Source organism: Ranitomeya imitator, chromosome 2, assembly GCF_032444005.1.
Source record: "Ranitomeya imitator isolate aRanImi1 chromosome 2, aRanImi1.pri, whole genome shotgun sequence".
Classification (NCBI taxonomy): domain Eukaryota; kingdom Metazoa; phylum Chordata; class Amphibia; order Anura; family Dendrobatidae; genus Ranitomeya; species Ranitomeya imitator.
The window spans coordinates 182246027-182271242 of NC_091283.1; the positions used below are offsets into that span (position 1 = coordinate 182246027).

The following is a 25216-nucleotide window of genomic DNA, read 5'->3' on the forward strand; positions in this document are numbered from 1 at the left end:
CCTCTGACACCAGAAGAATCGGGCATGCTGAAATCCAACATGCCCAATCGTGCTTAGGAAGTGCCATCATCAGGCCGGGGGGAGATGTAATGTTTATTAACCAGCGCTAAACTATGACACGATTCTAGTAGAAGTGTTTTTTTTTTGTTTTTTTTTTAATTAAATGTCATAACTTTTTTTTTTTCTTCCTTAATAAAAACTAATTAAACTGCTAATAGTTTTGCTTGGGAAATTGTAATTATTTTTGTACTGAATGTTTTTGTCTGTGTTTTTGCATTAGCTATCTCCCTCTCCTTGCTTGCGGGTGTCTGGCCTGGGGGTATTGTCTCCGCAGTGTCCTCTGTCCTGTGGCTTTTCCTGCCCCCTTCTATCCATTGCTTTTGCTGCTGAATGTGATGTGACAAGAGCAATAATCACAAACACGGTGACCCTTCCTGCATTTCAGGTGTTTCAGAGTTTGGAGGATCATCACCTGGAAGTGGTATCCTTCTTTCGGGAGAACGGATTTCACGGCCTCATTGCCCATGACTCTGAATACGCCTTGTGTAACATCCCTTCTTACTACAGTTCTCACGCCCTGAAGCTCAGCTGGAATGGGAAGAATCTCACTACCAACCAGTTTCTAATGCAAGAGGTAGCCAAACAGCTGGGCCTCAAGATGAGCAACTTCCCCATCTTCGCTGCCCTTTTGGGTAAGGCGGCAACCAAGGAGCCAAAATCTTGCAGATGTAAAGGGCGCAGTCATACAGCTGCATTTAATGTCCATGTTCGGTTTTGTGCACCTCTATATCAGGGGCAGCAACCTGCAGTACTTGATCCGATGGGGTGTCACTACAGGTGCAGCGCTGCAGGTCGCCGACCCCTGACGCATATGGCGGCAATGCCTTTATTGCAGACAAATGCACTCCATATAGAGTTGTCATTCCTACAGCATGAGTCTTTACACATGTACATTTCTGGTGAGAAAAGGATGCAACGTATAGCTGTGTGCATGCGACCATATAATGATTAGGGTTAAAGGAAGTCTGACAGCAGACGTGCCTGTTCAAACCAAGCACAGCTTTCTCTGCACCTGCATCTCCCCACTTGTTTTCCATCTATCTCTGCCCGCCTCTTTGACAGCTCTGGCTTTATAAGGATCCAGGGGAGGGCAGTGATGGGCAAAAAACAAGCAGGTGAAAAGATGCGCCTGTGCTTGGTTTGAACAGTCATTTTGTGCTGAAAGACTCCCTTTAAATGCCTGTTCAAACCAATCACGGACACTGCGCACTCTTGTGCAAACAGTTCAGTTGCCCTACTTGTTTTCCCTTTAACCTCCGCCCTTCTCCGGCTCTATAAAACCAGAGCTGTCAATTAAAACAGAGGAGGGCGTAGATGGAGGAATAACAAGTCGGTGGGAAGGTGCAATAAACTGGCCACGCAAGGGTGCACGGAGCACCTCTTCTTGGTTTGGACAGACTTCCTTTAGGATGAGAACAGTATTTTTATTTGTAGAATGCGTCTTTCAAGTGCAACCAAAACCAAATAATGGTAATTAGGAAGAAAAGCCTGTAGTCTAATGTCTACAGCTCCTAATCAGACCTGTGTGTCTCCATGGTAACATACTTCAAACAACTCTGTGTAGTCAGGGGCACCGATCACCGGCTTTTTTTTTTTTTATTGGGCTGGTTAGCAAAAAGTAAGGGGTCGCATGGCTTTAAGGGTATGTGCAAACAATGCGGATTTGGCTGCGGATCCGCAGCAGTTTTCCATGCGGTGTACAGTACCATATAAACCTATGGAAAACAAAACTGCTGTGCACATGCGGAAAATTCTGCGCAGAAATGCAGCGGTTTATTTTCCAGAGCATGTCAATTCTTTGTGCGGAAGCGCAGCATTCTGCACCCATTGACTATACATTGAGTAAGGCAAATCCGCACATCAAAAAAACAAAGACAATCAACAACAAATCTGCATGAATTCCACATTAAATCCGCAACAATTTTGGCCTGCATTTTCTGCCAAGAGTTGCGGATTCTGAGCGGAAAAATCCACAATGTGTGCACATAGCCTAAGGGGTCTTTCAGGGTTTGCAATTGAGCTGCAGATCCAAAGCTGGACTTAAAGGGAACCTGTCACCCCCAAAATGGAAGTTGAGCTAAGCCCACTGGCATCGGGCTTATCTACAGCATTCTGTAATGCTGTAGATAAGCCCCCAATGTATCCTGAAAGATGAGAAAAAGAGGTTAGATTATACTCACCTGGGGGGGCGTTCCAGCTGCGATGGGCGTCGCGGTCCGGGGCCTCCCATCTTCATCAGATGACGTCCTCTTCTTCACGCTCCGGCGCAGGCATACTTTGCCCTGTTGAGGGCAGAGCAAAGTACTGCAGTGCGCAGGCGCCGGGAAAGGTCAGAGAGGCCCAGCACCTGCGCACTGCAGTACTTTGCTCTGCCCTCAACAGGGCAGACAAAGTACGCCTGCGCCGGAGCCGCAGAGTGAAGACAAGAAGAGGATGTCTAGAAAAGCAACAACCAACAGCACTCAGATGACCAGGATGCACGCTCCAAAGTCCATGGATCCAACCGGACCAATACTCACAAATGTAGAAAAGGAAGCAGCATCCATTCCAGGTGAAGGAAATCTCAAAAGAAGTCTTTATTCTGCCATCACATCATACAACGTTTCGGCCAAACATGGCCTTTGTCAAGTATGTCAAGAAGAGGATGTCATCACAAGAAGATGTGAGGCCCCAGACCGCGACGCCCATCGGATCTGACCGCCCCTGGATGAGTATAATCTAACCTCTTTTTCAAATCTTTCAGATTGCATCGGGGGCTTATCTACAGCATTCCAGAATGCTGTTGGCTTAGCTCAACTTCGATTTTGGGGGTGACAGGTTCCCTTTAACAAAATTAGTTGCTCCTTAATGATTTGCAAAGTTACTTTAATTTTTTTTTGTTTAGATGGAACAATAAAAAATGGTGAATGTGTACACGATCTTTAAAAATATATACCCATCTGGTACGTTTTGGCATATTCCTCCAATGGGACTTCGATTAGTGCGTTTTGACCACCTATTTCCACTCTCAGAACACGATAGATCCTCTTGATGGGATCCGCTTCCTGCAAATTTGCCATAAATGTATGAGATGGAAAGTTGAGAGGGAAGCAGGGATCCTATTAAACCTATTGGAAAGGAACACAATCCCAAAATAACCAGTTAGGGGGCAGCTTTAAATGCTTTTATCCCGCAAACATCAGGATAGATGAAGACAAAGCAATTTGTAAAATAACAGTAATTAAAGAAAATATCTGGTAACAGATTGTGGAGCCCTGTGCTTTAGTTACTGGGTGTTTCAGTGTTGGTATAAAAGTACTGGGAACATCAGCATAGGTGAAGCAAATTTAAGACCCTAGCCTATCGCAAGTGCGAGGGTCCCATGTCCCCCATGTAAATGGAGCAGCAGTGCACACGTGACCACTGTCATGACATTCACCAGAAAGCAGGTGACCTGGCCAGAGATCCCTGGGGGAGGGGGGCTGCATTATGCTGCAGTGTAGCAGCAGCACAGAGGAATAGTAGGGGTCTTCTGTCCTTCCAAACAATTATCCAGTACACAATTCACATTCGGCCGGGTCCTTGACATCTGCTCTTCACTGTCTTTATAGGAATTTGCACAGTAAGTGCACATAAAGTTAAATGGCTGTTTTCCACAGGGTAGGTGATAAATGTATGATCACTCAGAGTCCGATTGTTGGGACTCCCAACAATCCTGAGAATGGGAGTCCCAAAGTCTCTTGTGTGAATTCAGAACTACTACTCCATGCACTTCTATAGAACAGCCGTCTGCAAATCCCATAGAAGTGAATGGAGAAGTAGTCACTGTTCACACTGAGAGCTTTCCCTCTCAGGTGGGAAGATTAGTGATCTAGCATCAAGTTCCGAGGGGTCACACATTTATCACCTATAATCTTTTTGGTAGCTAAAAAAAAAAAAAACTGGGTTTGTGAAAGCGGAAACCCCTTTATATGCATTGCTGAACGACAACCACTCCTCACTTTGCCCAGAATGAGGGTCTCCACAACAAGCACTTTCCATAGAGTATTATGGCAAATGCACGGCAGGGTATTCTGGCTACTTAGGACGACGATTTGGTCAAATTTAGAACTGTGACCATGTGACTCGGTGTCTGTCCACACTTAGCGGAAATGTTGACGATTTTCAGCAGATCCAGTTGCAGGAATGTGGATGACTCCTTAACGAGCTGCAAAAAAATTAACCTGCTGTGTGGGTTTGAAATAAATTCCGCAGCGTGTCGTTTATTTCGCAGTGTGGATTGACTCTTGTTAATGCACTGTTGTAACGGGTGTGGGGCAAAATCTGCAGAACTTGCATCGAAATACGAAGTCCGTCCTGCGTGGACGAGCCGGTACAGTCGTGCAATGCGCTCTTGTCTGTCTTCTCTATGCTCGGTGATCTACATTATATTCTTACTGATTTAGGAACTTCATGTTGTATTAACGCATTCAGTGGGGTCCCCAATAACCACATGACTTGGCGGCTGTAGCCCCCTGACATTGCACATGGTGAATATTAGATGATGCTGTCGGTACATCCTATATATCTTTGGTTAATGCGCCCGTGTCTTTTTATCGATGTAGGTAATCATATTCTTCCCGATGAAGACTTGGCCGCGTTTCATTGGAGTCTGCTAGGACCAGATCATCCTCTCGCTTCACTCAAGGTGATTTAGATGCTGCTTTTCATACTTCACACTAATTGTTTTTCTACTTTCCTGCAGCCTGTAGTTCCCCTTTTCCCTGTCAAGATCCTTTGTAGGAGTTTTACCAGGATATTAAATCCTTCCTATGTAAACGATTTTGGAAACTTTAAAACTTTTTTCCAATCAAATTCAAATTTTTTTTTAATATAAATTTGTCAGGTTCCCGTATATGTCCTGATCACTGGTCTTCCTATTTGCTTATAACCACATTTATCACATTGGGGGGACACAGTAGCCTTGGTGGATCTCTGGGAAAGTGGTATTCTTCGTAGCGATAACATTCATTAGAGGAGTCTCCAAAGTGGCGGCAAATAACCCATTGAGTGGGACCAGGCAGACCGCGGTGGTCTCACAGTGTGGGCCGAGCATGCTCAGTGTACAGTTTTGAGCAGCAGTTATGACGCCGCGATGGGCCAATTGGGGTGTTAATATGAGGCAGGCAGAGAGCAACGTTCTGAGCACCTGCCTGACTGCACTATAAATGCTTAGATTGGCACATCGTGGCATCATGTTTGCCAGTGCATGCTCTGCTCACACCGTGAGACCACCATGGTCTGCCTGGACCTATGCACGGGGTTATGTGAAGTCTCTGCTGAACTGAGATATCATCTGAGCTTGCTTGGTCGCAGCAGAAGAATTCTGGGGGTATTCTGGGGGAAATATGAGATTAGAAACAAAGAGGAAAGGAAGACCAGTCATCAAGATATATAAAAAGTTACCATTTTTGGAAATAATTTGTTTTGGAAAAAAAAGTGTTTTTCTTTTGCAAGATCTTTTACATAGGAAGGATTTATTATCCTGGGAAAACCCCTTTAAGGTAAAACCTTTATAGCAGTGGCTGCTGATTGCCAAGCCAGCACCTGGAAAGACCATATTAAATCCATTCTCCTTGTATGATCTAATGTGTTCCTACTTGCAGGTCCGCGCTCACCAGCTTGTCCTGCCACCTTGTGATGTGGTTATAAAAGCCGTCTCCGAGTATGTGGCAACTATTAAAGACGCCTCTAATCTTGATGCTGTGGGGAAGGAGATATTCAGACACTCGCAGGTGAGTAGGAAATCATGTTCTTTTATGAGAAATATTAAGAAACTCCATTTGCAAACATGAAGGTAACTCGCCCACAGTTTTCTAGATGTGGAATCTATCGTGTCGGCTCAGTGGCAGCCGTATATTTCCCCCCTTTTATTATAAGTCGTGTGTCGTATGATGTCGTCTGACTACCTGTCCAGTACACGTTCTGTGTAGCCTGAAGGTCAGTCTCGGACTGCTCCTCCACCCCACCATCTCCACCCTCCATGTTAATCTAGATGTTTCCCATGCGGCTGAAGTTATAATTTATGCTATATATAAGACATACTTGCCAACTGTTATGGGTTCCTAGGCTGGACGACTATGTATGACCACCGGTCCTGCCCCAGCCCACCCAAGAACAGTTAAGTTTAGGTGGAGGTTGCATAAACCCTGTCGCCTTTTAGCCCAGAAATCTCAAGACAGTTCGCAAGTATGATGAGAGAGGAGTGATATAATAGCTCTGTCCATACAGTTGTAAGTTAAGGTTATAAATCTCCACTGACTTACACAGATTGTTGTCTATTCTATCGGAGTTATTTTATTTGATGCAGATTTAGTCTGTCTCTCCTGCCTCCTGCTTTCAAGAGATGAGAGGAAGAAAAACATCACAAATAGGGGAGACACCAGCCATAGCTGCATCGCATAGTATACACTGAGACTGATGTATACACCGTGTAAGACGAACTGAGTCTACTGTATATACATTACGTAGGACACATTGACACTGTGTGTACAGACCACTGTACAAACATAACAGGAGACGCTGTGACTGATGTATATACATCACAAGATATACTGAGACTGTAGTATATACAAAACATAGGATGCAGTAACGCTACTATATATACATCACTTAAGATAGTGACACTGCTATGTATTCATCACGTAGGATACACTGAGATTGCTGTATATACATCACGTAGGATACACAGACTGCTGTATATACATCACGTAGGATACACAGACTGCTGTATATGCATTGCATATGATAGAGACTGCCGTATATACATCATGTAGGATACACTGAAACTGCTGTATATACATCATGTATAACACACTGAGATTGCTGTATATACAGGACACACTGAGACTGCTGTATATACATTACATAAGACACACCAAGACTGCTGTATAAGTTGCACTGAGACTGCATTATATACATAGCATAGGATACAGTGACACTGCTATATATACATAACAGATACACTGAGACTGCTGTATATACACCACATAAGATACCCTGAGACTACTATATATTCATCACATAGGATACACTGAGACTAATGTATATTCATCACATAGGATACACTGAGACTACTGTATATTCATGACGTAGGATACACTGAGACTACTGTATATACATCACATGGGGCACACTGAGACTGTTGTATATATATCACATAGGACACATTAAGACAGCTTTATATACATCACATAGGACACAGACTGCTGTATATAAATCACATAAGGTACACTGAGACTGCTGTATATATGTACATCAAATAAGATACACTGAGACTGCTGTATATATATTTACATCACATAGGATACTCTGATACTGCTGTATACATCACAATCGATACACTGACACTGCTGTTTATAAAACATAGGATACCCTGAGACATTTTATAAGTATCACATAAGATACACTGAGACTGCTGTATACACATCACATAGGATACATTGAGACTGCTGTATATATTACTCAGGAGACATTAAAACTTGTTTATACATCACATAGGATACACAGAGACTTCTGCATATACATCACATAGGATTAACTGAGACTGCTGTATACACATCATATAGGAGACACTGAGACTGCTGTATAAACGTCACATAAGTGACACTGAGACTACAAAGGCATCATGGGAAATGTAGTATTTATTAGAGAGGAACAAGCAATGAACATGTCACGCAACCCAGAAATGTTAGCTGTGCTCTTGGACAGATATTTATTTTGCATTTTAGTCCCGGATAGAAGATAAGGTCGAACGATTTAAAAAAGCCGTGGAATATTATTCAGTCGCTACCAAGCTGCGCCCCCCTCAGCTCAGTCCTTCTCCTTTCATCGGTGAGTATGTCGGGAGTCAAGGGTGTGTTCAGTACTTACCGCAGGGTCAGACTGCTGAGCTCCTGCTTTCCTTAGTTGCAGGATATGGACCTAACCAGTTTGGCGTTCCTCCTCTACCACACAACCAAATGGGCGGAGTACATATGGGCAAACCAATGGTGAGCGTTTCCTCCCTGCACATCATCTGCTTCTGTTTTATATAACATAACGTACTGTGATTTGTTGTTAAAGGGGTTGTCTATTATTTGAGAAGGCGCTCTTTACTGTATGCCGAATGCCCCTTATTACTTGTGGATATTTATGAAAAATCTACTATATAATTGTCTAAGGGTCACTTCTGTCTTTCTGTACTTCTGTCTGTCTTTCTTTCTGTCACAGATATTCATTGGTCGCGGCCTCTGTCTGCCATGGAATCCAAGTCGCTGATTGGTCGTGGCAAAACGCCCACGACCAATCAGCGACGGGCACAGTCCGGCAGCAACATGGCCGCTCCTGCCTCCCCGCAGTCAGTGCCCGCTCCGTACACCCCTCCAGTCAGCGCTCACACAGGGTTAATGGCAGCGCTAATGGACCGCGTTATGCCGCAGTGTAACGCACTCCATCAACGCTGCTATTAACCCTGTGTGACCAACTTTGTTACTATCGATGCTGCCTATGCAGCCTCAATAGTGAAAAGATCTAATGTTAAAAATAATTAAAAAAAATAAAAAATCATCATATACTCCACATTCCGGCGCCTTTCCCGCTCCTCGCGACGCTCCGGTAACCGGTCCATGCAAGTGGCAGTTTCCGGTGGCATGGCAAGGATGGTATGCGACAAGGACCTGCCATGATGTCACGGTCATGTGACCGTGACGTCATCACAGGTCCTGCGAGAAAGACCTGCCATGACGTCACGGTCATTTGACCGCGACGTCATCACAGGTCTTGCGCCCATACTAACCCTGGGACTGGAAGCTGCCGGGTGCACCGCACACAGGGCCAGGACTTCAACGGAGGGTGAGTATATGTTTATTTTTTATTTTAAGTCTGTATACTACATGGCTCTGTGCTGTATACTCCGTCGCTGTGCAATATACTACGTGGCTGGGCAACATACTACGTGGCTGGGCAATATACTAACATACTAACTCGCCAACACATGAAGATGGAAACTCCCTTGACTTGGTCTTCTCCCGGCTTTGCTCAGTGGATGATTTCACAAACTCCCCTCTCCCACTCTCTGACCACCACCTTCTTTCATTCTCTATCAAGAACTGCCATCCCGCTCAGGTCACCCCCACTTTCCACACTTATAGAAACATACAGGCCATTAACACCCAGGAACTTATGAAGAACTTGCAGTCCTCATTGGCCCCAATCTCCTCCATCTCATGTCCTGATTCTGCTCTGAAGCATTACAATGAAACCCTGCAAAGTGCCCTGGACGAAGCTGCTCCTCCTATACATAAAACAACTCGGCACAGACGGCAACAACCGTGGCACACGCTGCAAACACGTTTCCTGCAGCGGTGCTCCAGGTGCGCAGAACGTCTGTGGAGAAAATCTAATCTACCCGAAGATTTCATCCATTATAAGTTCATGCTAAAGACATACAATTCTGCCCTTCACCTCTCCAAACAAACCTACTTCAACACCCTCATCACCTCCCTGTCCAATAACCCTAAACGTCTCTTTGACACGTTCCAGTCCCTACTCAACCCAAGAGCGCAGGCCCCAACCACGGATCTCCGTGCTGACAATCTGGCCAATTACTTCAAAGAAAAAATTGACCATATTCGACAGGAAATCATCTCCCAATCTCTTCATACCATGCACTGTCCTCCCTCCCCCACTGCATCTAGTTCACTCTCTGACTTTGAACCAGTTACAGAAGAAGAAGTAAGCAGGCTCCTTGCATCTTCTCGCCCGACCACTTGCACCAGTGACCCCATTCCGTCACATTTCCTCCAGTCCCTTTCCCCGGCTGTCACCTCTCACCTAACAAAAATATTCAACCTTTCCCTCACTTCCGGTATTTTTCCCTCCTCATTTAAGCATGCCATCATACATCCATTACTTAAAAAACCATCCCTCGACCAAAACTGTGCCGCTAATTATAGACCTGTCTCTAATCTTCCCTTCATCTCTAAACTCCTCGAACGCCTGGTCCACTCCCGTCTTACCCGCTATCTCTCAGATAACTCTCTTCTCGACCCTCTTCAATCTGGTTTCCGCTCTTTACACTCTACTGAAACTGCCCTCACTAAAGTCTCTAATGACCTACTAACAGCTAAATCTAATGGTCACTACTCCATGCTAATTCTCTTGGATCTCTCTGCAGCATTTGATACTGTGGATCATCAGCTCCTCCTCACTATGCTCCGCTCCATCGGCCTCAAGGACACCGTTCTCTCCTGGTTCTCCTCCTATCTCTCTGACCGATCCTTCACTGTATGTTTCGCTGGTTCCTCCTCCTCTCACCTTCCCCTTACTGTTGGGGTTCCTCAAGGATCAGTCCTAGGCCCCCTCCTCTTCTCTTTGTATACTGCCCCTATTGGACAAACAATCAGTAGATTTGGCTTCCAGTACCATCTCTATGCTGACGACACCCAACTATACACTTCTTCTCCTGATCTCACGCCTGCCTTATTAGAAAACACCAGTGATTGTCTTACCGCTGTCTCTAGCATCATGTCCTCCCTCTATCTGAAACTAAACCTGTCAAAAACTGAACTCCTCGTGTTTTCTCCCTCTACTAACCTACCTTTGCCTGACATTGCCATCTCCGTGTGCGGTTCCACCATTACTCCAAAGCCACATGCCCGCTGCCTTGGGGTCATCCTTGATTCTGACCTTTCATTCACCCCCCACATCCGATCACTGGCTCGCTCTTCTTACCTGCATCTCAAAAACATTTCTAGAATTCGCCCTTTTCTTACTTTCGACTCTGCAAAAACTCTTACTGTTTCACTTATTCATTCTCGTCTGGACTATTGTAACTCTCTACTAATCGGCCTCCCTCTTACCAAACTCTCCCCGCTCCAATCTGTCCTGAATGCTGCTGCCAGGATCATATTCCTCACCAACCGTTACACCGATGCCTCTACCTTGTGCCAGTCATTACACTGGTTACCCATCCACTCAAGAATCCAGTACAAAACTACTACCCTCATCCACAAAGCACTCCATGGCTCAGCACCACCCTACATCTCCTCTCTGGTCTCAGTCTACCACCCTACCCGTGCCCTCCGCTCCGCTGATGACCTCAGGTTAGCATCCTCAATAATCAGAACCTCCCACTCCCGTCTCCAAGACTTTACACGTGCTGCGCCGATTCTTTGGAATGCACTACCTAGGATAATACGATTAATCCCCAATCCCCACAGTTTTAAGCGTGCCCTAAAAACTCATTTGTTCAGACTGGCCTACCGCCTCAATGCATTAACCTAACGATCCCTGTGTGGCCTATATTAAAAAAAAAAAAAAAAAATTAATTAACTGGTTCATGCAGCTTTACATGAACACCCAAGCCTTACACTATGGCTGGTCCGAATAACTATAGCAATTGTTACCATCCACCTCTCGTGTCTCCCCTTTTCCTCATAGTTTGTAAGCTTACGAGCAGGGCCCTCACTCCTCTTGGTATCTGTTTTGAACTGTATTTCTGTTATGCTGTAATGTCTATTGTATGTACAAGTCCCCTCTATAATTTGTAAAGCGCTGCGGAATATGTTGGCGCTATATAAATAAAAATTATTATTATTATTATTATTATATACTACGTGACTGGGCAATATACTACGTGGCTGGGCAATATACTACGTGATTGGCCAATATACTACGTGGCTGGGCAATATACTACGTGACTGGCCAATATACTACGTGGCTGGGCAATATACTACGTGGCTGGCCAATATACTACGTGACTGGCCAATATACTACGTGGCTGGGCAATATACTACGTGGCTGGGCAATATACTACGTGGCTGGGCAATATACTACGTGGCTGGGCAATATGCTACGTGGCTGGCCAATATCCTACGTGACTGGCCAATATACTACGTGGCTGGGCAATATACTACGTGGCTGGGCAATATACTACGTGACTGGCCAATATACTACGTGGCTGGCCAATATACTACGTGACTGGCCAATATACTACGTGGCTGGCCAATATACTACGTGGCTGGCCAATATACTACGTGGCTGGCCAATATACTACGTGGCTGGGCAATATACTACGTGGCTGGGCAATATACTACGTGACTGGCCAATATACTACGTGACTGGCCAATACGTGACTGGCTGGGCAATATACTACGTGGCTGGCCAATATACTACGTGACTGGCCAATATACTACGTGGCTGGGCAATATACTACGTGGCTGGGCAATATACTACGTGGCTGGGCAATATACTACGTGACTGGGTAATATACTACGTGGCTGGGCAATATACTACGTGGCCGGGCAATATACTACGTGGACATGCATATTCTAGAATACCCGATGCGTTAGAATCGAGCCACCATCTAGTATCATTTATAATTGATTTCGGCCAACCTGAAGAATCATTCTTAATCAGATCAGTACCGAGCCATTTTCTCCCGTTTCCTGACCAGTCCCATATTTTTTTTTTCGTACTTGTGGTTATAAAAGCTCTAAACATATTTTTTTATTCAGATACTCAAATAATTTTGGGATTTTTGGGGGGATACCTGGGGAACATATATGGAAAAAAAACTTGTTTTTTTCACATTATTAAAAATGTCTTTTCTTTTGTGTTCCTCCTTTACCTAACAATTATTTTATTATTTATTGGACATGTGTTTTTTTTTTGTTTTTTTTTCCCTTTTTTTATTTTTTCATAAAATAGACCTTTAAGGGGGCATTTCAGCATTTAGATCAATTTATTTTTATCACTGATATCCCCTGTAACTGGTATCAGAACATCAGAGCTGATGTGGGTCTGCTAGGACCTTGTAGTTCCTGCTTTCTCTCGGCATCTGATGATCACATGATCGCTGGATCCTGAGGAGGAAGCACTTTAAAGGTACCTTCACACTCAGCGACGCTGCAGCGATACCGACAACGATGTCGATCGCTGCAGCGTCTCTGTTTGGTCGCTGGAGAGCTGTCACACAGACAACTCTCCAGCGACCAACGATCCCGAGGTCCCCGGGTAACCAGGGTAAACATCGGGTTACTAAGCGCAGGGCCGCGCTTAGTAACCCGATGTTTACCCTGGTTACCAGCGTAAAAGTAAAAAAAACAAACACTACTTACTTACCTACCGCTGTCTGTCCCCGGCGCTGTGCTTCTCTGCACTCCTCCTGCACTGACTGTGAGCACAGCAGCCGGAAAGCAGAGCGGTGACGTCACCGCTCTGCTTTCCGGCTGACCGACGCTCACAGCCAGTACAGGAGGAGTGCAGAGAAGCACAGCGCCGGGGACAGACAGCGGTAGGTAAGTATGTAGTATTTGTTTTTTTTACTTTTACGCTGGTAAGCAGGGTAAACATCGGGTTACTAAGCGCGGCCCTGCGCTTAGTAACCCGATGTTTACCCTGGTTACCAGTGAAGACATCGCTGGATCGGTGTCACACGCCGATCCAGCGATGTCTGCAGGGAGTCCAGCGACGAAATAAAGTTCTGGACTTTCCTCAGTGACCAACGATCTCCCAGCAGGGGCCTGATCGTTGGTCGCTGTCACACAGAACGATTTCCTTAACGATATCGTTGCTACGTCACAAAAAGCAACAATATCGTTAACGATATCGTTATGTGTGAAGGTACCTTAAAGGGAAGGTGCCACCAGTTTTCTTGTATTTTGTTTTTTTGTGAAATTAAGCTTAAAATAGTAATTAAAATGTATTAATGCAATGTTTGCACTGTTTGCAAACATTTCTATATGAAAAATATTATATATTTTTCCACAAATATACATATTTACCACTAGGGGGAGCATTTTCCGTTTTAGACCTCAAGCAGCTATAGTAAGACTTAGCAGCTCTGCCCCAGGGATATTAGACCACCCAAAAGGGGAGGGAAATGGTGATGTCAGCAGTTACTGCCCCAACAGTAAGAATGAAGAGCAGCATCACAGGGCAGAGCCATTTTGTGTGTGACTGCCCTGTGACCTGCTATCACCAGCAGTTACTGCAGCGGAGTCACAGCTTGTTTACAGAGGAGCAGAACACAGTGGACTCAGCAGCATCTGGACCCAAGAAGAGTGAAGACATGTGGTGTGCATGGAGCAGCATTGGGAGCTAGAAGATAAGAAGGAGCTCCAGCTCTGCAGTGAATAGCCAGGCATTATGGAGGGAGGGGAGAGATGCATTGTATGGCTAAGGCCGGGGTCACACTAGACCGTAATACGGACGAGTGCAATGCGATAAAAAATCGCATAGCACTCGTCCCAATGTTAATCTATGGGGCAGCTCCCATCATCCGATATTTTCTCGGCCGTATTCAGGATCCGAGTGAAATCGCAGCATGCTGCGATTGTCAGCGTATCTCGGCCGAGAATCGCCAAGGAAAGTCTATGGGGGTGAGAAAAAATGGCACAGCACACGGACCATCAGTGTGACGTGCGAGAAATTCTCAGGCATTGGGCAGGTGACAGGAAAGGTTCAGCCATTATTTGCTCATTTTGCAAGTGTTTGAGAAAATCTCACCATACGGATGCCATAAGGATGTCACACGGATCATTGGATGCGAGAAAATCGCATCCTCGCACTGCACACGGATCACTGTTTTGGTAACATTTGTGCGATTCTCGTCCGTCAAAAATGGACCTTTTTTTATACGTTGTGTGTGTCCCCGGCCTAAGAGTGACTGATGGGAGAGAAAGAGACGAAGTATGATGAGTGAGACACATATGGAGTGTGATGGGGAGATACACCTTGAGGCTGTGTGCACACGTTGAGGATTTTTCGCATTTTTTTGCGTTTGTTCGCTATAAAAATGCGATAAAAACTATTTAAAAATGCATACATATGCATCCCATCATTTTTAATGCATTCCGCAATTTTTGTGCATATGTTGCGTTTTTTCTGGGGGAAAAACGCATTGCAGTAAAAAACGCAACATGTTCTGCGCATGTCGTGTCTCCTCCTTTGATGAAAATCGGATCCGGCGGAAAAAACTGATCTGGCAGGAAAAAAAGGAACTTGTGGAAAAAAACCAGATCAGGCGGGAAAAAAAAGATCCGATGGAAAAAAAAACCTGATCTGGCAGAAAAAAAAAGGAAATTGTGGAAAAAAACGGATCCGGCAGGAAAAAACGGATCCGGCAGGAAAAAAGTGGATACGGCGGGAATTAATGGATCCAGCAGGAAAACATGGATCCGGCAGAAAAAAACGGATCCGGCGGGAAAAAATGGATCCGGTGGAAAAAACGGATCTGGCGGAAAAAAACGGATTCTGCAAATGTGCTCGCAGGATGCGTTTTTTTCCCATAAACTTGTATTAGCGACAGATCGTGACGGATGGCCACACGTCGCGTGGTCGCGTCTGTCGTGCAACGGATCCGTCGTGTTTTGGTGGACCGTCGGCACGAAAAAACGTTCAAGTAAACTTTTTTTGTCCAGCGCGTCCGCCATTTTCTACCGCGCATGCGCTGCCAAAACTCCGCCCCCTCCTTCCAGACTTCAGAATGGGCAGTGGATGTGTTGAAAAACTGCATCCGCTGCCCACGTCGGGCACAAATTTCACAACGTGCGTCGGTACGTCGGCCCGACGCATAGCGACGGACTCGTACAGACGCAAGTGTGAAAGAGGCCTTTATGAGGGTTGAATTAAAACAAATCCTCCCCCCGGGCTACAAATACCAGTCCGCAGCCGCCCCAGAAATGGCGCATCTGTAAGATGCGCCAATTCCGGCACTTAGCCCCTCTCTTCCCACTCCCGTGTAGCGGTGGGATATGGGGTAATGAAGGGTTAATGTCACCTTGCTATTGTAAGGTGACATTAAGCCGGGTTAATAACGGAGATGCGTCAATAAGACGCCTATCCGTTATTAATCCAATAGTAAGAAAGGGTTAAAAAAAACACGCACACATTAGGAAAAAAGTATTTTAATATTCTTCATATCACCATACTTACCATACTTCAGCGCCTGCAAAAAACGTAAAATAATAAACTGTATACTACCTGTCCGCCGTAGTCCAATTAATATCAAGTGTCCCACGACGATCTCCCCTATAGAACAGTGACATCGGGTGATGTCACTGCTCTATAGGACCCTCAGTGACACACTGACAGGAGACAATGGCTCCTGCAGTGCATCACTGAGAGGTTACCTTAGGACAAGGTCTCACTTTATGGCAATTGCTGCCTGGGAAAAATTGTCATACAGCAATGGCATAAAGTGAGACTAGGGACTTTTTTTTTACAGCGGCGGAGGAATACAGTGGTGGAAGGATACCTACCTGCTGTCATTGTGTTCCTGGAGCCCCTAAAGAGCAGTCGCATTATCTGATGCTCCTGCTCTCCACGGGAGATCGTCGTGGGACACTCGTGGATTTCTGCGGACAGGGAGTATATTGGTTGTTTGTTTTTTTCATATTTTTTTACAGATGACACTGGCTTCGGGGAACAAAGTGACAAGTAATGGTGAGTATGTACTCTATGTTTAATGTACTGTATGTCTATAAGTATGTAATGTATTGTATGTAGCATGTATGCAGCATGTATGTAGCATGTATATATGGAGTATGTATGGAGTATTTTTTTTTTTTTTCCATTCAACACATTAGCCGGATGATGGGACTATTACTGTCCCATAATTGGCTAATGTGTCAATCACTGTCATTGTAGCAGGCATCGTCCGATGGGACTTGTAGTCCCATCAGACGATGCTTGCATACACGCATAGAGACCCCACGCCGCACAGAGACCCCCCAACGCCGCACAGAGACCCCCCCCACGCCGCACAGAGACCTCCCCAAGCCGCACAGAGACCCCCCCACGCCGCACAGAGACCCCCCCACGCCGCACAGAGACCCCCCCACGCAGCACAGAGATCCCCCACGCCGCACAGAGATCCCCCACGCCGCAGAGACACCCCCACGCCGCACAGAGACCGCCCGACGCCGCACAGAGACCCCCCACGCCGCACAGAGACCCCCCACGCCGCACAGAGACCCCCCACGCCGCACAGAGACCCCCCACGCCGCACAGAGACCCCCCACGCCGCACAGAGACCCCCCACGCCGCACAGAGACCCCCCCAAGCCGCACAGAGACCCCCCCAAGCCGCACAGACACCCCCACGCCGCACAGAGACCCCCCCAAGCTGCACAGAGACACCCCACGCCGCACAGAGACCCCCCCACGCCGCACAGAGACCCCCCACGCCGCACAGAGACCCCCCCACGCCGCACAGAGACCCCCCACGCTGCACAGAGACCCCCCACGCCGCACAGAGACCCCCCCACGCCGCACAGAGACCCCCCCACGCCGCACAGAGACCCCCCCACGCCGCACAGAGACCCCCTCACGCCGCACAGAGAGGGAGAGCGACACAGGGGGAGAGTGCAGTTTACCGGAGATTACTGGGATTGTGGGGAGGCGGAGACAGAGCAGAGGGAAGCACACACGGCAGCGTGTGAGAGCAGAGGATGTCTGCCCAGAACCTGCAGTGCCTGGAGTACAGAGGAGCAGTCAGTGCTTCTGTCCTGCGATAGAGAGTAAGTGGAGCTCGGCAGATAGCACAGGGCTCTAATAAAATGGCAGCTAGTCACACCTACAGCAGTGAGTTGTGCAGCCCACAGAGGCGTGCCCAGCTCACTGCTAATGCTGCTGCAATGTTACAGATAGGGTCAGCGCTAGTCTATTATATCCTATGTCCATGGGGTGCCGTAATCTGACACTGATAGTGCCCTGCTACTGCTGCAAAACCAAGATGTCAGCCCCCAGTTCCTTCTTTCTACTCATATATCACACAAAATCTGTTTTACATGCATTCAAATCTGGGTTATAACAGCATGTTATGCTACATTACATTGATTAATTAATAATCTACAAACGCGGTACCTTCCCTTTAAGCCCTTGTAAAATGTATTTGTTTAGCACTGTGTGTAAAGCTATCAGAAAGACAGACATGGTAATAAACCATCTCTGCCTTCTCTATGGGGAGTCCTGCTGTGCCTTGACAGCTTTTCCTGCAGCTGCTTACTCTGCAGTGACATTTTAGAACGTCACTGCAGAGTAAAATGTGGACTAACTAGTCTAACTAGTTAAGATAATAAATAAAATTCGTCTTCTTTTGTAGTTTGGACACCACCAGATGCATCCAAAGCTGCAGTATCAGCACCATCCGTTTCCTCCGGGCCCCAATTCTGGGTTTGTGTTTCCTCCTCACCACATGGGCGACTTGTCTCACTTCCACGATGACAACCTGCTAAAAAGTGGCCCGTTTTCTGGCTGGTCCCTGCCGTACGACACGACAGCTTCCAAGTTCCCCAATTCCTTATCTTTGAAGCCTTGCACTTCATCGGGCCAGGAATCGTCCCCCTCCTCTTCTTCTGATGAAGACCAAAACGGCGCCGCATCCAAGTAAGTCACCACTGTCGGGGGACGTGCATCTTTCATGGTCAACCTCACGTATGGGAATTTTGCGTTAAGCTTTTTATTTTTCCTTTGTGCAGTCATGTGACAGATACTCGTCAGCATAAGACGAACTGGGAGGAATCCTCTGGCGACAAGCTCTCACAAAACTGGGGCCATCAGGCAGGAGGTGGAGAGACTGGCCAGAACATGGGGCACAACGAGATTCCATCATTGCTGTCCATGGCTACAAGGAACCACATGGACATCACCACCCCACCTCTACCTCCAGTGGCCCCCGAAGTCTTACGGGTGGCCGAACATAGACATCGCCGTGGTCTTATGTATCCATACATTTACCATGTGCTTACTAAGGTAAGACATACAAAAGGGGTGTTTTCACACTCGTCCATTCCTACATTCAACAGCCTCCACAACGTTATTGCGGGCTGCAGCTGGGGACATAATAAAACCCCCATCGCTGCCATATTTGTGCTTAGCTTGAGATTTACTGAAATACTACAATATATAGTACAAGTGATGAAACAATTATAAGGCTAAAGCCCCCTGAGAGGACTAAAAAGCTTTGTCAGGGGGTCAGGCTACAGTAATCTTCTTCTGATGTCTTTTATTCCCTCACCCCATAGGGCGAGATAAAACTGCCTGTTTGCATAGAGGACGAGTGCAATCCTGACCTTCCACCTGCGGCCATCCTCTTCCGCCCAGCTCGCCAGTATGTGTACGGAGTCCTTTTCAGCCTCGCTGAGACGCAGAGGCGCCTGGAGCGACTCGCCATGCGCCGTCGCCTGCCTGTGGACGGTGAGCCATTAACCTGCCTGTTTTTTATGGCCGTTTTCTCTTCTATGTTCTGGCTTTGTGTCCTGACGTGGATGGGGTTTCTCCACTTTTACCAACATTTAATAGGCTAATGAAATGATAGCTCAGGGAATAAACCAGCGGCGCTGTATGACACTTGTTTACTTCCGGTCTCTGATCATTTTCCCCGTGCTCTACACAAATCCTTTGTTCTGCTAAGCTGCCTTATCTAATCTTCCTAAGGATATTTCTGCCTGCTGTTTGTGCCGTTTGCTGTCCTCCCGTCACTGGATATTTATTCAGGGGTGACTATAGTTTATAGGATTGTGTTGACCATAAAAGCATCCTAGAAGTGGCTTCAGAGTGACAGTATAAGGACCCCAACATATTTGGCATCTATAGGTGCGCCCTACATGAGGTGCTTGGTACTCACATTCAGTTCATTTTCCAGCCTGAGCATTTATCCACTAGATAGGTAATAAAGTGCTATGTTATTGGGGGTCTCCAATGCCTCCCAGCCTCTGGGTCATGGCTAGTAGTTTGAATGGAGGGCTAGTCAAACAATGCACCCTGCTACTCCATTCAAAGTTTATGGCTTTAACAGAAACAGCCAAACACTCGGTAGTATATAGGCGATACCCCTTTAAAGGGTTATGCTCCATCTTCATGTATGGGTATTATCAGGTACAACTTGTAAATACAAGAGCTTTTGCAATTGGGTGCTTATTAAACTTTTGAGCCTTTCTTTAGATATAGGGGCATCGGGACCATACTGCCTTTAGACATTCTTATCGGCATAGCATGTAAGTATTTCTACTTGTATAACTATGGCATATAATGCAGACTTTATAAGTACATCCAGTAGAATACATACATGCACCTGGCACTTTACAAGCCTTTGTAAAATGCCTTGTATACCTCATTGTATTACTTGATGCATGCATGGTCCTCCATTGCGTTACTCTGCTCTTTTAGATATATTTTTTATATATATTTAGGTTCAGTAGCAAAGGAATTGTTTTAGTTGCGACATTGATGCGACATTTTTTTTATTTGTGGCGGTATTTTACTTTAGATATTAACACTTTTCTTTTGTCGACCTCTTGTTGCCTTGGAGACCGACCACTGCTGCCAGACAGCAAAACGGGCGCCATGCTTACAAGCTCTTTTCTATTTAACTTGCAAGCAGTGTTTTGAAGCTGGAGCGCGATGTTACCTCCTAATCCCTTGCAGTGCTTTCTTTACAAGATAGTAGCGGTGGTCGGTTTCCCAGACAACGAGCTGTAAACAACACAGAAGTGTTAATATCTCAAGAACTGCTACATATTTTAATAAGAAGTAAATTGCTAAAATGCTTATATTTACAAGCTATATCCAGGAATATATCTATCTATGAAGGTGGGAATAACTCTTTAAGTGCAGGACTGCAAAACAAACAGCAACGCCGCAACACAGGACCTACAAAAGGTGCAACCCAACCGGACCCCTGGATTGTGTGCTGCGTTTTGAAGCTATTAGCTATGTATGCTGTGAAAGTGAATCATCCACATGAGTGAAAGGCTGATATAAAGGCAGAAAATGGCAGGATGCACGTACATGTCGAAAATTATATGCTGTTTTTGGTGTTTTTTTTCTCCCTAGTTCCACCAGTGATCATCAAGGAATGGTCCGCCTATAAAGGAAAGTCTCCTCAAACACCAGAGCTGGTGTCAGCGTTGACCTTTAGAGAATGGACCTGTCCTAATTTGAAGAAATTATGGCTGGGCAAAGCTGTAGAAGACAAGAACCGCAGGATGCGAGCTTTCTTGGCGTGCATGAAGTCAGATACTCCCAGCATGCTAAATCCAGCCAACGTGCCCACCCATCTCCTTCTGATGTGCTGCGTGCTGCGGTGAGGAGCGGGGGTCTACTGATTGCCTAGTGTTGGAGCAGTCGGTGGTCTGCTGGACATGCAGGAGTCACAGACTTTTTTTGCTCACAGGTACATGATGCAGTGGCCCGGAGGACGGATATTACTGAGGCATGAGCTGGACGCCTTCTTAGCCCAAGCCGTATCTTCTCAGCTTTATGAACCCGACCAACTCCAAGAGCTGAAGGTAAGAGACGGATGGAAAATCCTAATAATAGTGCATGTCTTTAGGTTTAGAAATAATTAGCTGGTGTTGATTCACTGAGCAGATTGAAAAGCTGGATGCCCGTGGAGTGCAGCTGGCGGCTCTTTTCATGAGTGGGGTGGACACTGCACTTTTTGCCAATGACGCCTGCGGCCAGCCCGTACCCTGGGAGCATTGCTGCCCTTGGATTTACTTTGACGGGAAGCTTTTCCAGAGCAAGCTAATCCGAGCCGGCCGCGAGAAAGTCCCGTTGATCGAACTGTGCGACGGCCAGGTAAGTAGTCGTATTTCCTTGCGTCTTGGATTGGCACAGTCAGGTGGCGTCATCATGGCGGTGATCCGATAATTACCTTCTGCAGGCAGAGCAGGCAGCCAAAGTGGAGAAGATGAGACAGAGCATCTTAGAGGGGATCAATCTTAATCGCCAACCTCCTCCACCACTTCTTCCACCGCCACCATTCATGCCGCCTATGATGCCACCGTTTTACCCCGTGCCGCTGTACCCCAGAGCCATGGGTTCTATGCCACCACCTCCGCCTGGAAGAAATAGAGGCTTTTCTGGTGAGTATTTGAAACCTTTTAGCACAAAGTCCCCTGTATTTTTTTAGTTCGTAACTTTTTTTTTCTCCAATGCAGGAGTTCATCCTATTCCTCCACAAGGAGGCAAGCTGGAAATCGCGGGCATGGTGGTAGGTCAGTGGGCTGGCAGCAAACCCTCCCGAGGCCGGGGAGCTTTCGGCATGCAAGTGGTCTCTGTTGGAGGTCCAGGAAAAGGGTGAGTGTACAATCACTTTCTCACTTGTGATAATCTATAGTTTTCACTATTATGGTCACTTTGGGTTTTTTGTTTTGTGTTTTCAGACGTGGAAGAGATAACAACTCTGTTAATAAAGTGACAAAAAACAACAAAAAAGTGAACAAACAGGTAAGAATTGACAACACGGGCGAGCTATAGAGGGCGCGTATCTGCCGCTGTATCGTATCAGCTGTGGGGTGTACCTGCAGTGCAGGACTGCAACTTGCAGACATAATCGGAATATTCTTCAGAGGTAAAGGAGTTTCCCTATTTCGGAAAACCCCTCTTTCCCCGGCTGCAGTCTGTTTAATGCTTTATGCACCTCCTCGGGTCCATCACTGATTTTCCGCCGGTGTCTCATCATTTACAACACTGACTTCACTGCAGCCAATCACTATGCTCAATGGCTCTGCCAAAAATCTTCTTAGAGCCACTGATTGGCTGCAGATTATGACAGACACTGTTAGCAGCAGCAAAGTTTTGGACCCAGGGAGGGGGAGTAAAGCACACTTTGGCAGCTGAGGATGTTTTTTTTTTTTTAAACCGGAACATACCTTTATTATGATTTTTTTGGCCAAGGGAAATTAATGGTATTTTCAGACCTCCTCTTCTTAACTATAACAACAAGTATGGATGCCACGGAATAGATGATGAGAGGCTTCCCTCGCTGTTAACGATGTCTCTTAGGGGGGTCTCGGCATCCTAGTAGATCAGCCCATCATCATAAAGCTGTTGTATATTATGATGGATGCCAGTGAGCACAGAGACCCCAGTTATATTTGTGTCCAAGGAGGGAGCTTCTCATCCAGCCTTTTAGGGTCACCCGTTTTTATTTTACCCTAGGGATCGACCGACAGTCGTAGCCCGTCCCACGTGAATGGGACCAGCGGAAACACAGTCACCGAGGAAGAATCCAGCCCTCAAACCGTAGCATGTGCCTTACCCCGGGAATGCAGCGAGCCTTGCAGCAATGGCAACACCTCTCACTACACAGGAATGACCAGCGAAGGCGGCGATAACTGCCGCGACGAAAAGTTGGGTCCAACAGCCCTCCAGAAGGAGGAGTGAGCAGAGCAGGAAAATACAGGGCAACCCGGCGGAGGAGGAGAGTGTCTTAGGGAGGTACAGAGACACCAACACCCCAAAAACAAACAAAAAATGCTGCAACATAATTGCAAGTGATCTCTCTGAACACATTGTTAACCAAAATCTTCTATGGTGCTCCGATTGTCGCGTGCTGCCCGCATCCATTATTTTCACATCTCTGAAATATGCCGAATCCGTGCCATCCCGGTTCCTGACACAAGTAATCGGACTTTAAAAAAAAAAAATTGGTCCAGAAGCAATGAGTCATGGTCTGACGGATATTGCAATGCTGCTAGTTGTTCCTGGCCATAGAAGGAATGAGTTGCAATATAGAAATAAAAAATAAATGGCGTCACGAGTGACAGAAACAGCACAGATTACTACTCTGAAGAAGCACAGCTGAGTTTCCAGAAAATAAAAAAATCTGTACTGACCGATTCTCAGTATTAAGCAGGGAAACCTGCACCTCCCTCCAGACACTCGCCTCCTCCCGAATCCTCCTGCCAGACGACCCAATCCTGTAGATAAATGTGGGACTTTTTGTCAGAATTTTATTAATATTATTTTTTATATGTACATATATATATAAAAATAATTATATATATATATAAATATGGCCTTTGTACAAAGGGGACATTCAGGAAAGAGGACTGTCATGGGCAGATTTTTCCTGCCTTCTAATAAGGTCAAGCCTGTGTTTTCTGCTGGAGTTGGTTTCCTTGCGCCGCCTCCTCCTCCCATTTCTTTCGTACGTTCGGAGTGATTTCAGGCGCCCACTTCTCCGCCGGAGCCGTCTCGGTTTGCCGTCAGCAGCCTCGACTATTCACCGTCATTTGTTAGCCGGCCCTAACGGGCGATACACCGAGGAGCGTTCCGAAACCGCCGGTGTTTTCTGCACTCAAACGTTAGAAGGGAACGGGGTAGAGGTGGCCACTGAGTGCCACTCTCAATTTTCTGGTGGCAAGCGGTATAACCCCTGGCCAGCAGAGACGCTCACACACATCGCTTGACATCACAAAAAAAAGGTTAAACCTCAAGTTTTTGATGAAGATGTACTGTGAATGATTGTATGTGCATACCGTGGTGCGCGTGCCGCGGGTCCGCGCCGAGTACGCATCCAGGACTTGTCTGACAAGGCTCACTGTGTATATTGTGAATATGCAGACGTTTGTGCACAGACTTTATGTACAGAGAGAGGCAGAGACAGATCTATTTATGTAACCTATAAATATATATTTAGTTAAAAAAAAGCCACATTTGCATCCTAAGCAGGCCCAGTATTCCTCGAGAAGCTGCCGCTGCTGGGGGGAAGGTTTGTGGCCTTCTGACCTGTACTCCGGACGTGTAACTCACAAGATCGGGAGAGGGACGATCTCGCCCTCGTGTTCAGCGTTGGCGCCCACCTCTCCAAAACTTAACGAAAAATGAGATTTTTTTTTCCTTTTACAAAAAAATGCCCTAAACTCCTTTTTTCTCTTGTTTGAGGGGGGGATTGCAGGCTGTTGCTCTGCACCCTGAAATGTAGGAAACAAACCCAATTATTATTTTTTTTTTAAACTCTTTTTCCCATGTTTTCAGTTGTCTCTGTGGTTTCTCTTGAGCTCAGACTGCTTTCTAGAGAGATTTGGTTTTCTTTCTCCCCCTTCCCCACCCCGCTTCCATTGTAAATTTGGTTTTCATGTATCTATCCATTTTCTGAGGGCTGTGGTCGAATAAGCCTCTACTCCATCCTTCGAGGTTGGACGTTTAGCGCTCTATTACTTCTTAAAATCCTTGATCAGCTTTTACCGTAACCTCCCACCTCATAAATATGGGGGGGTACCACCTAGTTTTTTTGCCATATTGATGAATTTCATTGACGTCCTACCTCTTACCCGTGTGTCATGGAGAGGTAGTGATTTCACACTTTGCTACATACCATACTTATATCCACAGTACTTTGGGACATTTTCTTTTAAAGATCT

General features: G+C 46.1%; 1 protein-coding gene across 2 annotated transcripts in view; it reads left to right on the forward strand.

The window, feature by feature from the left end:
• FAM120C (family with sequence similarity 120 member C) overlaps positions 1 to 23485 on the forward strand; it is a 28469-nt gene extending 4984 nt beyond the window's left edge. Inside the window, exons 2-16 of one of the 2 annotated variants that reach the window (XM_069748202.1) lie at positions 446 to 692; positions 4644 to 4726; positions 5685 to 5813; positions 7809 to 7911; positions 7987 to 8069; positions 18166 to 18449; positions 18542 to 18815; positions 19088 to 19259; positions 20898 to 21147; positions 21238 to 21352; positions 21435 to 21644; positions 21730 to 21931; positions 22007 to 22145; positions 22232 to 22295; positions 23010 to 23485. In XM_069748202.1, the coding sequence (XP_069604303.1) occupies positions 446 to 692; positions 4644 to 4726; positions 5685 to 5813; positions 7809 to 7911; positions 7987 to 8069; positions 18166 to 18449; positions 18542 to 18815; positions 19088 to 19259; positions 20898 to 21147; positions 21238 to 21352; positions 21435 to 21644; positions 21730 to 21931; positions 22007 to 22145; positions 22232 to 22295; positions 23010 to 23234 (2580 nt within the window). In that variant the 3' untranslated portion in view covers positions 23235 to 23485. The remainder of the gene's footprint in view (positions 1 to 445; positions 693 to 4643; positions 4727 to 5684; positions 5814 to 7808; positions 7912 to 7986; positions 8070 to 18165; positions 18450 to 18541; positions 18816 to 19087; positions 19260 to 20897; positions 21148 to 21237; positions 21353 to 21434; positions 21645 to 21729; positions 21932 to 22006; positions 22146 to 22231; positions 22296 to 23009) is intronic. The other variant, XM_069748203.1, reaches the window with a different exon arrangement.
• Positions 23486 to 25216: the final 1731 nt, after the last annotated feature.